This window comes from Hakea prostrata, chromosome 3, assembly GCF_041222555.1.
Source record: "Hakea prostrata isolate BN-2017 chromosome 3, UWA_Hpros_2, whole genome shotgun sequence".
In the NCBI taxonomy this organism is placed as follows: Eukaryota; Viridiplantae; Streptophyta; class Magnoliopsida; order Proteales; family Proteaceae; genus Hakea; species Hakea prostrata.
Window position 1 is genome coordinate 14933320 of NC_142602.1, and position 15383 is coordinate 14948702.

The window sequence follows — 15383 nt, forward strand, 5'->3', positions numbered from 1 at the left end:
CTTTCAGCCATATAACATTCATAAATGAAGTCATCAGAACCAACAAAAATCTATGGCTTCTGGCCATAATCTACTAGAATTCTATGCGTAGAGTACATCTCTCCTTACTCCTGCCTTCAAAGCTTTACCAACCAAATCAAAAAGTTTCTTAAAAAGTTCCCTTATTGGGAATCCCACTAAATAAAAAAAAATGTTCATGATAGAATGCATACTCAAATGCTGTGCATTTAATACGCAACATCTGCTGCCTTCAATTTTGGCTGTTGCACTGAAGTTGAATCCCATCATTAACTTATTTAACATACAAGAAGAAGAGATTCCAAAACCATGAAATTTTAGGGTTTTACGTGTGTGGGTTCTTTCTTTTTCTTTTTCTTTGATCTTTTTGGGTTAAATTTTGCAGCTATGGTGTCTCTTGATTTTTCTGTGGTTAACTGGTTGGTTTTTATTTGTGATTTCACGTGAGTGATCCGACGCCAACGCCATTTCGTCCTTAAGATGCGCAGAATGAGTGTAATAAACTAACGTGCACCAGATTAGAAAAGCGTATAAAACCTGTTACTCACACCCGTCTGTTCATTTCAATTGGCGATCACGACTGCAACTACTCTCAGCTTCATGGGGTTCGTGAAGTTTCTTTGAACTGAGCAAGAAAAAGAAAGTGATAATCTCTGCAAATTTAATGCCAATATCGTTATCGTCAGTCATCCAGCAGCTTTCATGTGATTTGAGAAGTAATAGATCGTCCCATCATTCTCAGTTTGCTTTACTTTTCATCCGGAATCACGACTGTGTTGGTTAATCCAAACTCTGATTGGTTCGATCGTTAGGGTTCTATCTTTCTGTTGGTATCCATGATTGATCATTTCATTCATTATCACTGCCTTACTTGTTCTTTCTTGTTTCTATCCAGCAGAGGTAGTATAAGTATAACTATATAAAGCTCAGCTCTGTATCTTTCTCTCATGATCTTTTCTGTTCACCAGGTTGAATTATCAGTTTCAGTCGCCGGCGGCGGTGATGGCGAGAAGGAATGAGAATGAAGGAGTGAATTCATCAGATGATGAAGTGGAGGAATTCGAAGTTGAGGAAGTGAAGGATCGAATCAAGTCGTCTCAAGGAAGTCGATTCGCTTTGCTAGATATCAGATTTAATAAGAGAAAACTCAGTGGAGAAAGCGTCCTTAGGGGCTTCAAACGTTTGGTCATCCATCCAGATAACAGGTGAGCAACAATCTACACAAGACATGATCATTCTTCCTTTCTTCTTTCCTAATTGTTCTATTTCTTTGTAATCTCCATTCTCCAACCATTATCCGAATATATATTCAGAATCTTGGAAAGCTTTTAACTCCTTTGGTTTCTCTAAAAATGGCGGCCAAAACCCAAACCCCGAAATGAAAGATAGAACGTAAAGATGAGATCCTGGATCGTTGTTTTACGTGTTCATTGGTTACACGTGTGTCAACCACTCCTCCATCTACGGATCACAATAAATGCATGCTTGGTGCATTCGCTGCTTTTGGGAAGGAAATATTTTGCCTTTTGGGAGTTGAATAAGGTGACGAGCGTCCTTGAGTGGGTTTATTGTGTTCGCCAAATTGCTAACTCAGGTGAACGATGGATCAATATTAAGATTAGTGTTTTCTAAAATTCCCTATGTTGCAAAAATTGTTTTTTCCTGTTTTTCTAGAGCTATGCATTTCCAGAAACATTTACTTAACCTCACTAACATGCTTGATGCTAGAGGAGTTGTTCGTTTTTTAACTGCATCTCTTGCCATATTACTAAAGCTAAGACCATAGGGATTAGGATTTAAAAGGAAAAAAAGTAGAGTTCATAGTTCAGTTCATATTAGAGGAGTTAATAGTTACCTTGAATGCAACTTAGATGTTTTTCGTTAATGGTGGGTTAGTAAAGCGGTTAAAGGGCCAATCTCCCACGGAGAGGTCTTGCACCCATTCCGCGGCATTAATATTATCATTTCCATCTCGGTATATAAAAGACTTCTATTCAAAAAAAAAAAAAAAAAAAAAACTTATATGTTTTTCTTCTCTACTTAATTAAGTGGTGTGATTAAGTTATTCATCAGTAAATAATTTCATTCTACTCAAAGCTGTTATTGTAAATTAAGAGGAAACATCAAATCTCCCGAATTAGTTCAAAAAATATATAGGAACCCAATTATTATTTTTCTTTCCTAAAAAAGATGATGTTGTTTTTAGATCGAAACTCCTTTTGCTTTGTCATAAGATCAACAACGCTTATGAGTCAAGATCATCTTCCCGTTAGGAGAAGCACTCTGTGCTCCCCGACCCCTTTACAACCCACAAACACAGCAGGGCCCACAGGTGAAAATATGAGTTTTTTTTTTTCAAAATGTTTTTTTCCCTTGTGGGCCCCACTGTGTTTTGTGGTTATAAAGGCGTTGGGGAGCACAGAGTGCTCCCTTGACGGGAAGATGATCCCGACTCCTACGCTTATTTACTAGGAGGGCCAGCTTGCTTGGGTGGGTAGAAGTGTCGGAGAGTATTGGGGTCTCATGTGGGCAAATAGATTTTTTTTTGCACAAAGCTCCTTGATCCAAAGGGTAGAAATCGGCCAACAAGTCTTACTAGTAATGGACAAGGCCTTCAGAGCCAAAGAATGGGCAGAACACTCCCTTCTCTTGGTAAAAACCAAATCTTACAACTCACAAATTCAACAAATGTTATGGACAATAGATTCCAACTCCAACTCTAGCGCCTGATCTTCTTCCTCAATAGCTGAAACTAAGCCCATAGAATCCCTATACACTAGGGTAAATGGGCTTTCGCGTGCCTTATTTCTTGGGACTATTGCGTCCATTATTTAAAAATTTGAACTGTGTGACCTGACAAGTGGAGTCTCCCGACTGTTGTCTCTGACACTTTAATTGACTAGATTGGGCCTAGCCCTAAAGGCCCAACTTTTTTTGGAACAGAGACCAGGCCCATCTTGTGCATGCGAAAAGTAGTTTGGGCAAGTTTATTATTTATTCTGATTATAATTATAATTATAATAGTAAGGTTTTCTTGTCTGTATGGGGTAGGGGAGGGGGAACCCTATGCTATGGTAGTAGTTTGCACGGGAACTGAGGAGAGAAGAAAATTGCAGGTGGTACGGATTATGGAAGCATTTCATATTGATATGGGCAATCTATTCTTCCTTCTTCACCCCATTCGAGTTCGGGTTCTTCAGAGGTTTACCGGAGAACTTATTCATACTCGACATTGCTGGGCAGGTAGCATTCCTCGTCGACATCATCGTCAAATTCTTCGTCGCTTTCAGAGACCAGCTCACTTATCGAATAGTCTACAATCGTCAACGTATCGCTCTACGGTCTGTTCCCTCTCTTTACTTCCTTCGTGATTCTTCTTTCCACCAACCCGAATTTTTCATTAGACCATTCAGGAACGGTACACTGTATTTTAATGCTTACATTCGCTGATGATATTGCCAACAGGTACTTGAAATCGAGTTTTCTGGTAGATTTTATTGGTTGTCTACCTTGGGACACTATCTACAAGGTACTGATCTTTTCTTCACTTATAATTTTGCTGAATTTACTAGAGATTTCTTACGCGAGTTGAATTCGTCAATGCCTTCGAGTTTCCCTTTCAGAATTGTTACTCCAAGGTCTAGTGAATTAAAACAGTTGACCTTATGATAATTATATCTCGAGTAATTCATTATAATCGAATGATATGAAAATGCAAAATGAAATGATTTTATCGCAGGTTTATGTGCTTGTAACTTACAATTTTGCTGAAGCTAGGCCACTGTTTGTTTACTATTTGCCGTGTTACTTTATATTTTTCGGGCATTGGATACATTTTGCTTGTACATGAAAAAGTTATCTTCTTCATTTTCATAACGTCTCTGTCTAGTATGTCAACAAGTTCTGGAAGTTGTAAAGGTCCTGAACTATATTGTTCAGCAATATATATTTGCTTCCCTAATTATTCGAAAATTTTCTACTCTGATCAGGCTTCTGGAAGGCAAGAAGCAATGAGGTACCTTTTATGGGTTAGGTTGAGTAGATCATGGAGAATAAAAGAATTTTTCCACAAGTTAGAGAAGGACATCCGGATCAATTACCTGTTTACTCGAATTGTGAAACTTCTTGTTGTGGAACTCTACTGCACCCATACTGCTGCCTGCATCTTCTATCATCTTGCTACCACTTTGCCTCCCAACCAGGAGGGTTACACATGGATTGGAAGCTTAAAGATGGGAGATTATAGTTATTCCAACTTCAGAGAAATTGATCTCTCAAAACGCTACTGGACATCACTATATTTTGCCATTGTAACCATGGCAACTGTCGGTAATTTCTGCCTTACCTTTTATTTTTATTTAGTAAACTTAATTAAAGAACTTTTAAGTGCCACCTTCCTCCATTGAACTATGCTGGTTCCAAACTGAATTTTTTTTTTAAATTAATAATTAGTGACATAACTGGTGATGTTATTGCAATACAGAGTCTATGAATTGAACTAAGGGGTACATAAACTGATGAAATTATCTCTTTCAGGGAAGATAACTAAAAGACATCTGATTTATCTTTTCTATTTAAGGGAATTGACTTCTAGATTGAGTTAGAAAAATAAAGCAATCCTTTAGCATACACGACTCCTAGAAGTGGGAAACCAGTCACTCACACAGTTATGCTGGGTTCTAGGAAAATTTGGAAGATCAGAATTTTAGATAAGATTTTCAGATAATTCTTTAACTTACCACCATGCAAGTTGTTGTTTCATTTTACTTCAATACATGTTTGAATTAAGTCTTGCTTAAGGTCCTTAAGTTTGTACTTAGACTTCTGTTTTTGGAGCTTCAACTATTTCAGACTACATTTACATATCGCATGGCTACTAATGGCAGATCCCAAGTGGGCTATGCATGCTGGTGGAGATGCTGATTGAGGATATCCAACCTCCTCCTATGCATTTTCCACCAAGGTGCCGGCAGATTATGGTGGAGGCATTTTCACTTATCTTGAACAAATCAGTGTAATGGAAAATGATAGATTTTGATTTCTAAGATCACACTTGAAGTACATATTGGTATTATGTTTCCCTGCTCCACATGAAATGGGGCCTACTAATAAAGCACAAGCAATGATAATTTATGGGTCTTTTGTATGTAAAGCATCCATAAAATTCCATGCTAGTGACATTAGAAACAGTTGTGTATCATAGGTTCTGCTGCTGCTTAGGTGTTTTTTGTTTCTTCTTTTTTTGGGTGAATTGCATATAACATATTTAATTTTTGCAATTCTCTATTTTCTACTTGTTTTGATCTAACATCAGATACTTCTTTCTTGACGTCTAAGATTTCTGATTGGATCAATATTGTCATGTTGCAAGATCCTATAATTAGATTTAACTGGATCTTAGGGTTGTTTGGATCTTACTCATTTCAACGCCAGCTTTATAATAATGTTATTTACAATTGAAATGCTAATGCTTTTGCTTTTTACACTACAGGATATGGAGATATACATGCAGTCAATATAAGGGAGATGATATTCATCATGATCTTTATTTCATTTGACATGATTCTTGGTGCTTATCTAATTGGTAATATGACGGCATTAATCGTAAAAGGATCAAAAACAGAAAGGTTTAGAGATAAAATGACAGATGTGATAAAATATATGAACAGAAACAAACTTGGGAAGGACATTCGTGATCAAATCAAAGGCCACCTGAGGTTACAGTATGAAAGCAACTACACTGAGACTGCTGTTCTTCAGGATATTCCAGTCTCTATACGTGCAAAGGTACTAATATGCAGTTAAATAAATTTCTTTTTCTTAATTAGTGGTTTGAATTAATTTCCTCATCTGTTGTTATATTGCAACTGTTCACTTATTTACTTCTCTAGAGTTTATCATCTTGTATGCTGCTAGAGACTGGTTTATCTACATATCAGTGAGTTTATCTACTTATCAGTGAGGTTTACATTGTGTTTGTGATCCCTTATATTTTGGGAAATTCCAATGTTATGCTTCCATCTGATTGACTTAGAACGATGAAAGATCATGTGTTATATCTTATGAAAAAGAATCATCATAACAGTCTAAAGGTGATATAAAAGCTCCTGTGTCATACTTATCGACTAGTATATAAGTAATTTGGAGGAGAAGTGAATTAGAATTTGGTTTCCATATTCTCTAAGTTTTCCTTTCTAGTCAGAAACACACTTTTTGTTGTTAATGACTAGAAAAGTTCTCAGTTGATTTATCTTGGTATCCACCTAGAGAGAGTCCACCTTTTTATTTAGTTTATAATTTAAATCCTAAACTACAAGTAGAAGCTATCGTGGATTTTCCTTCAATGAAGAGAGAAGTAACAATGGTCAGACAGCTAGTAGAAATGGATTAAATGTAACAGAACTAGTAAAGGAGTTAAAATTTCCTAAGCAAATTATAATAAAGAATAGAACAAATTGCACGGGCACCAATGGAGGCCTTAAAGCACTGACACGCTACTTTATGTTTGAAAAACACAGACACCCCAAAATTGGATTTTCATTGGACACATTAGTCCGATTTGTCACTGAAAACCATTAAATTGCTGTTTTTTCTTTTCTTTTTCAATTCAAAAAATATCCCTATCAAAATAAAAAAAATAAAAAAAGAAAACAAACAAACAAACAAACAAAAAACAAACAAACAAACAAACAAACAGTGATTTAACTAATGGATGGGTTAGCTCATTTTTTCTACTTATATAGTTGTTTATTTCGATGGCTTCACTACTTCATTTCCAAAGTTGTCCTCTGGAAAGAATACATCACTATATTGATAGGTCTCAAACAAGTGTCTAGGAGAAAATGCTTACGACACATTCTTAGTGCTCTAACAAATGCCCAAAAGCCACAATACTATTGTTAGTTTCCTAATAGGTATATTGGAGAACATGCGTATGACACGGTCCTCACTCTCCAATGATGCCCAAAACAAATTCCTGTCATTGAAATATCTGTTGTTCACTGTTGGGTAACTTTGGGTAAAAACTTGTTCTAATTTCCTGTTCTTTAGCTTGTCTTTTTTCAAAGCCAGGTTTTTAAGTCACATTCAGGATTATTATGTGGAAAGATTAGTTTTAGTTACTGCCAGGATGGAAACTAATGTTTTGTGCCTTCTTTTCATGTGTTGAATTTCTGTATAATTTTTTTTATACTAGTTATAAAATTAAGCTAGTACCAATTTTGGTTCAGAACTTTAAATTGAAAAAGAATATAATCTCTTGATTCCATAACCACATTTATATACTCTTTTTTCTCCTGGAAGATCATATAGAAGATTGTCAAATCCTGCAATCTGCTTTTTAAGTGAAACTATTTTTTTCAAATTAAAAGGAAATCCAGCCAGAACCTATGATTACACAATAATTTCATGAGTACTTTCTTGATGAACATAGGTCTGGCCATCTTTTTGAAATACGAGTAAGAAATAAGAAATGGAATAATACTTTTCATGCCTAGGATATTCAAGATTGCTCTAAAGTCAGGTGTAACCCCTTTTTCCCTCTCTGCCCTTTTACAAAAGAATAAACTTCTATGCATAAGTATCGTAATAGCAATTAAAAAGTCAGCTGGGAGCTATTTAGTTGAATTATGGTTTTCTAACTTGGGAAAAGGAACTGCTTCAAGGTTTTTTTTTTTTTTTTTTTGGGGGGGGGGGGGGGATGGGAGCGGGTGTGTAAATGAATAATAATCCTGGAACTTCATCAGAAACTGATGCATGCACAGTATCAAATTTTTCTAAAGAGATGGCATTCTTCTCCTGATTATGGAAAATTTCCTTCAGGTCATACTGGATGTACCTGTTCCAAGGATACCTAAATTGTTCTATAGTTGTTTCATTTCCACAGTTTGCACAAAGAGAATTTATGACATGAATTCTTGGTGTATCCAGAATATCATCATTGGACCATTTCATTTTCTTAAATTGTTTATGTTTATTACATGATGTGATAACAATTGCTTTTTTCATTGCAGATTTCTCAAAAAATATATAAGCCATTCATTGAAAACGTCCCTCTTTTTCAAGGATGCTCGCCTGAATTTATCAATCAGATAGTAAGTTTTTCCACTATATTGAAAGATCAATAGTTAAAAATCTTATATACTTAATCTTAGAATCAGGAGTTAAATAAATAATGTACTATTTGAACTTTGAAGGTTGCACGGAACTGGTAGAGCATGTTTCTTGCATACATGCATAGAACTTGCAGCATGTTTCTGTTTTTAGCAAGATGCTACCACTTATTTCTTTTCTCTCCATGAACCCCCCCCCCCTCTTTTTGGGCTAATCACATTTTATTGCCTGTTTAATTGAGTTTTGCAGAATATTTACTAGATCTGTCCATATGAATTCTTCTTTATGTTTAAAATGTGTTTTTGCCTTTCTGTAAGATTTGGCAAGTCTATGACTTTCTATCATGAAAGCTTGGGAAGACATGGCTTCTTAGATAATTGTGTGGTATGCCACCTGGCAACTTACTTATACTGGCTCGAGGAGCTGTAGTTTGTGGTTAGACCATTTGATATGTTTCTGGAGCTCTAACAATTTCAGTTGATATTACATATTCCTTGGCCTTTGAAGGAAGATCCCAAGAAGGGTAATGTATACTGGTGAAGGTGCTGATTGAGGATGTCTAACCTTCTCTTATGCATCTGCTGTCAAGATGGCCAGCAAATTATGGTAGAGGCATTTCTTGCTATTATAGAAAAATGTCAATGTCCTAGAAAATGGCAGACTTTGATTTCTAAGTCCACTTTGGAAGTGCATATTAGTAGCTGTGCGCACCCCACTCTACATGAAATGGAGCTACTAAGCACAAGAGATGGTAATTTTGGGTTTTTGGAAATCATTTATAGGATAGTTTTTGGGACTTTAGTTTCCTTAACACTTTTTTAAAAACACATGCTAATGATATTAGAACCATTTGGGAATCAGCTGCTTTGGTGTCTCCATATAGATTTTTTTTTTTGGTGCTTCTGCATCTCACTAGGTTCCACTGATTAACATTAATCCTTATTCAAGGACTCACTTTGCAATAGTATAATATAAGTTAGAATGTGGAATCTATCTTACACACTCTTCTATTGCAGGTAATCAGGCTTCACGAGGAATTTTTTCTTCCCAAGGAAGTCGTTACAGAACAGGGCAATGTGGTGGATCAAATTTATTTTGTTTGTCATGGCATGCTGGTAAAATTCACTTGTCCTTAAATTTCACTTTCTGACATCTCAATTGGCACATGTCTTTCTTCATTGCATTAGCTCACATGTGCCAAGACCAACTTAGACAAAATTGGAAGAATAATTCTTCTTATATATTTTTAAGAAATTTTTATGTAAGTCCCCTCCATTTCCATTGAAACATGGTGCACCCCCCTCAAAATCAAAATCTTGCAAACCCCCTCCACACTTGACACCATCAGTGACAATACACAGTTAATCATTTAAATTTATTTCAACTTTTTCGATATGACAATATTGAGGGGTACAATGACCATAATACCCATTACCTTAACTTCAATTCTCAAAAATGAACCAAAACAAACGGAAAGTTTCCGGCAATAGCGCGGAAAGTTCTTTTCCAGTGGCAGAATAGCTCAGGAAGTTATTATTTTTGCTTGACACTACTGCGTGCCTCAATAGTTTCCACCACAATTAGGTTAAAACCGAAGATGGCTAGGTTTCAAGGATAGCCCTGTGATCTGTGATTGTTTCCTCTGGAATATCCCTTTCTGGTCTTTTCATGATTTTTCCCTAGAGTAGTTCATCTTAGATAAACTCTATAGAGGACATAGAGTAGATTCATTGTAAAATTGTGATGGAGATTTAAACGGCTGTTTCGAAGCTGTGAATGGTTCACACTTAGCTACAAATTCGAGAGTTTTGATGGAGGAGAGACATTTAAATCTTTCCAGGCTGGTACCCTCTGTTTGTAAGAAACATTCTCAAAATGTATAGAACCTTCGAAATCCATGTGACTTAGAGCACAGTGTTCATTTGAAGGCAATCTGAATTCTTAAATACTAGAATGATGTCCGTCCACTGCTTGTGGTAGTTGTAGATTACTAGATCTAACACACCTACCATTACATTATTTAACTCGCTGCAACATTGCTTGTACAGATAAACCTTGGTGGAGTTTTGTTGACCAGAACAAACTGTATATAATGAGAATTCTGTCTCCTTTTATGAACTTTCATCCTAAGTAGATTCCAACATTTGAGGAGTTACATTGTTTCTAGTTTGAAAATTTTGTTTTTCCTTGGAAGAACCATGGCTTGTGCCCTGTTTATAGTTGTAGGAACATCTTTTCCATGATTTTGAATATTTTGTTTAATTATCTTCTTACATCCTACCAATTGGGCATTCCATCATAGTTATACACTGTTATACATTCTATCAAATTTTCTTTTTTTAGCATTTTCTATTTCTTTGAAACATTGAGTCTGGACTGTTGCATTTCAGATGTTTATTTTTATCTAGCAAGATTCCATGAACAGGAGGAGGTCAGCATAGGCATAGGGAAGATGGATTAGAAGAGACATGGTTTCCATGATTTGAGTGTTAAGTTTAATTGTATTGATACATCCTACCACTGGGGCAATCATAGTTATACTGTTTTATATATTCTATCATTTTTGCATTTTGCACTATATTAAACATTGAGCCTGGATTTTGCGTTTCAACCTTTTATATTGATCTTAACGAGATTTTGTGCATAGGAGGAGGTAGGCATAGGAGAGGAGGGATCTGAAGAGACTGTCTCGCTCCTGGAGCGTTATAGCTCTTTTGGGGAGATTTCTGTTCTTTGCAACATTCCTCAGCCTAGCACAGTGCAAGTCCTTGAACTATGTAGGCTTCTACGGATTGACAAACAATCTTTCACAGATATCTTACAGATATACTTTTTTGATGGAAGGAGAATCTTGAGTAACCTTCTAGAGGTAATTTAGCCCGTGGCAAATTTTGTTAAGCCTATTTTTCTTCTTAGCTTGAAAATTTATTTATCATGCCGGTACTTTTTTCCGTCTTCTAATCAGAACTGGCTGTCGATAAGGCACATGAGGCATTAAACAATCTAAGATAATATTTAGAATTCTTCCCATGGAACTCCTTCAATTTTCCGAAGAAATATTTATTTTGAAATTGCTTTTTCATGAAAATTTTTACGTTAATATTTCAAGTGTGCTGAAATCTAAAAATTTCTCATGGTTTTATGAACTAACAGGGAAAAGAATCCAATCTGAGGATAAAACAACTGGAATCTGACGTCACATTTTACATTGGAAAGCAAGAAGTTGAACTTGCTTTGAGGGTAAATAATGCTACTTATCATGGAGACCTGTATCAGCTTAAGGGTTTAATCCATGCAGGAGCAGATCCAAATAAAACAGATTATGATGGAAGATCTCCTTTGGTAAGTATTTCTAACAAATATTCTTGGTATATTGTAAGCTTTGCTTGGTCTCCTTAGTTTTAATATCCATATTGGTTTTATTTAACAATTATATATGCTTATAAGGGGCTTTCTTAATCAGCATCTTGCGGCTTCAAGAGGATACGAAGATATTACATTCTTCCTCATTCAGAAAGGTGTGGATATCGAAACTTCAGGTAACTCCTTGGCTTCACTGTTGTTAGTGCTCTCAGGTTTTCAAAAATAATTTTCTTTGCCAGATATTGGATGCATTGAGAGTGGTATCTTAGTAATGCAATTAATAAATTGATTTCAATTAGATAAGTTTGGAAACACACCCCTACTTGAAGCTCTCAAGAATGGGCATGATCGAGTAGCAGCTTTGCTTGTTAAAAGAGGGGCATCTTTAAATATTGATGATGCTGGTGGCTGTCTCTGTAAGGCTGTTGTAAAAGGGGATTCCGATTCCTTGAGAAGATTATTGTCCAATGGCATAGATCCAAACTCCAAAGATTATGATCACCGGACACCACTACATGTTGCTGCAGCAGAGGGTTTATATTTGATGGCAAAAATACTGATAGAAGCTGGTGCTAGTGTTTTCTCGAAGGACAGGTACGTTTCATATTTATCTTGGGGTACTTCTTTCATATTTATCTTGATTGTTGTGCGGGGTTTTACATGTGTCGATAGACATTGTTGCTGCTGTTACCAGCTTGAGCTTTTGAGACAAGGGGTCACAACACGCTTCCAGAGCCAGGAGGCCTGGTGTTTAACCTTGTCGCTATTGTGACGGGTTTATGTTGGCGTCTTGTTGGCCCCTATACTTCTTATCCTCAGTGCCATGTGATTCTGTCACATACAGCCTGAATAAGCAGTCGTTACAATCTGCAACCTGTTTTTTGGTTCCACTTGGATTTTACGTTTTTTCTACCCTCTACTCCTACTCAACTATAGCTTACCTAGATTGACAGAAAGGACTCCGACTCTGCACCTGGGATTCTGGATATATGTACTAATAAATTCCAATCTGATGGTTATATTATGATTCTACAATCTTGAATTCATCCCGTGACTTTATTTAAATTTATCTCCAAGCAGCACACAATAGTAGAGAATGGGTCAGAAGCAAGATGTCCCATAGGGCTAAGGTCAGGTAGAATTGCAGGCAAGATAACAAAAGAGTGGGCATAAGATTATTGGATTTCTTCAATGCAATTCAACTGTATGAACTCATGAATGAGATGCGTAGGCAATAAGCTTTCTGGTCAGGAACTTCGAAGGCCAGGAGCTCTTAAAACTCCATTCATGCAGGGGATTTTCCAGAACCAAAGTTCAAACAAATTTAATTATGGTCCACCTTGCCTGGAAAAATAGCATTCACAGCTGCTTTGGTCAAATGGTTGATTCTTGAATTGATTTGAGCTTAATTACTTTTCTGGAACTTCGTACTTCACAGAGTTTAGAGTTGACTCCCAGGGAACTTCCTACCAACCAGTCTGCCCCAAGTTGTGGGTGATACAATTTTTTGTTGACAAGAAAAACAGATAGAGTGAAGTGAAAAAGAGAAGGTCAAAGTAAGAACTGTTAGTTTGCTTTCATTACTTTCAAAATTTCAGATTCATGTTCGCTCTGTCATTTCATGTCATCTCTTCTTCCACCTAGCTTGATGTCTGCAACCCTTGGTATGATGATCAGCATCACCATGACAACCTGAATAAAATGTCGAGTAAAGATTGTCCATTGTTCTATGGTCCTGGGTAGAGCTCAGATTCATTTCAGGATGACCTCTCACTGAAAATTTTAAAACTGTGCGGTAATCATCCAGGGAGAGAAGAGGATAGAACTTGAAATCAGTCTAGAAACTTAGGCACAGATTTGAAACTATATTTATTTTTGCTGGTAAAGTCTGCTAACAATGAATTTTTCCCTTTGCAGATGGGGAAATACTCCTCTTGATGAAGCTCGCATGTGTGGCAACAAGAATCTGATCACGCTTCTGGATGATGCAAAACATGCTCAGTTGTCTGACCACCCTGGTCAGTCACAGGAAATCAGAGGTATTATCATTAACACAATGGTCCATAAGCAGTAAAAGTGGAGATATTAATAATTTAGAATCTGAATATAATTCATTCTTTCTCTTCAAGTTTCTATGTTGCTCGTCCAAGGTTGTTCATCTGTAGTGGGATCTTGCTAGCTTTGTTTATGTTCCTGTATGCTGGTGGCAAATATTAAGATAGTATATGTAATTATGTATAAGGTTAGATTTCCAGTAGATACAAGTCTAGTTGTTTAGCACTAATGCCTCGTGGTAATCGGAAAAGAACTCAAATCCATTAGACATTTGTATCCAAGTCATCATGATTTATGGTTTAATTTTCACCAGTCTGACTTCTCGGAATGATAATGTATTGCTTTGAAATTTGCCTAAAATTTCCATCTGGACTAATTTGTGCAGGGATTCTGATTCCCAAGTATATACTATTTAACATCCTTAATGTCTGAGTTCACTGAAGTTATATTCAAACATATTAGAGAAAGCGGACCCTCAGTTTTGTGGAAAGTTGAAAACTAGTCGGATGTTGCTTCAATTCCTTTCACTATAATGCTGTTTTTCATCTCGGGATTTTGTTTCCAGGCAATTATAGCCTTAGATTTAGAAGTCTCGCATCTATCTGGCTGTTAATTATTGTTCTTCACCCAACTATCTAAACTAATATTACGCATGCAATTTACTACTTTTCCAATGTAGAAGGTGATCTTGCATGTTGACTGTAATTGGGATTCATGGAAACATGCTCTCTGTTGTTTGGGTTCACAGCCTCCAGAGAGCTAAAACCATGGATAATATGTTATCTTCATAACCTTCATGTGATGCACTTAAAAAGTGTCTGACAGCAAATCCATTTTAGCATTGCATATCAGCTGTTCTATGAGTTTTATCATCATCATCTTCAGAAAGTTAATGAGAAATTTTCTTTCCACAGATAAAATGCACCGAAGGACATGCACGGTTTTTGCATTCCATCCATGGGATACAAAGGAGAACAGAAGACCAGGAGTTGTTTTATGGATTCCACGCACAATGCAAGAGCTTATAGAGATTGCATCAGAGCAACTGAAATACTCAGGTGCCTCCTGCATTGTATCTGAAGATGGTGGGAAAATCTTAGATGTGGACATGGTTTGTGATGGTCAGAAACTGTATTTAAGTGGTGAAAATGATCAAACATGAATGTTTTGCTTCTTGTAACTTTGATGTTTTGGGCAACTTGACCACTGTTATACCCTACGGTCCTACCTCCCAAATTTAATGTTACAAATAATTTGGTAAAGATCTATTAAGAAAAAATTTCCAAAGCTTTTGCAGCTACATTGTCTTTTCTTATGGCAAGAATTAGCAGCTATCGTGTATATTCACTAGAATTATTCGTCTTGGGATATCCAAATTTTGCAATCAAACTTCCTCAGATCATGATTTTTCGAGGAATCATAAATTCTTGGTTGCAAGCCAAGAAAGTGGAAATAGATCATTTTTTAAATATAAAAAGAAGATGAAAATTTGTTTTGTTTTTGTTGAAAAGATGAATTTGTTTTTGTTTATCAAATGAAACTTTTTAATGCTATTATAGTATTATCTACAGCTGCTTCTATGTTCTAATTTCTAAATGTCTTAGAATGGCAAATTTACAAAACTCCTACAACATTGGTACATTTGTTTTATGTGGAACCTTTTTTTTATTTTCATGTTAAATCAATGGAATTTAATTTTATGATATGAAGTCTATAAAAAAAAAAAAAACAATTACGGATGCAGAATTGATAGAGTGGTAAAGATCCATATTTCTGGAGAGGTTATAGGTTTGCGAAGAATTCGGTTAGACAAATCACAATCCTCGAGAAAATCA

General features: G+C 36.1%; 1 protein-coding gene across 2 annotated transcripts; it reads left to right on the plus strand.

The window, feature by feature from the left end:
* The first annotated feature begins 274 nt into the window (after window positions 1-274).
* Window positions 275-15093, plus strand: LOC149021083 (potassium channel SKOR-like). Of its 2 annotated transcripts, none has more exons than XM_089149345.1 (14): window positions 275-734; window positions 987-1223; window positions 3135-3359; window positions 3484-3547; window positions 4008-4347; window positions 5510-5805; window positions 8031-8111; window positions 9147-9245; window positions 10778-10999; window positions 11284-11472; window positions 11594-11669; window positions 11793-12087; window positions 13411-13532; window positions 14463-15093. In XM_089149345.1, the coding sequence occupies exons 2-14, from the start codon at window positions 1021-1023 to the stop codon at window positions 14708-14710; spliced, it is 2460 nt and encodes an 819-aa protein (XP_089005471.1). In that variant the 5' UTR covers window positions 275-734; window positions 987-1020; the 3' UTR covers window positions 14711-15093. The 2 variants fall into 2 exon arrangements, with proteins under 2 accessions (XP_089005471.1, XP_089005472.1); XM_089149346.1 differs by having other exon boundaries at window positions 10781-10999.
* The last annotated feature ends 290 nt before the right edge of the window (window positions 15094-15383 follow it).

Coding starts and splice junctions, on each gene's coding strand:
- LOC149021083 (XM_089149345.1), top strand. CDS start 1,021: ATGGCGAGAAGGAATGAGAATGAAGGAGTGAATTCATCAGATGATGAA. Junction 4,348..5,509: donor TGTAACCATGGCAACTGTCG/GTAATTTCTGCC, acceptor TTTACACTACAG/GATATGGAGATATACATGCA. Junction 13,533..14,462: donor TCAGTCACAGGAAATCAGAG/GTATTATCATTA, acceptor TTCTTTCCACAG/ATAAAATGCACCGAAGGACA.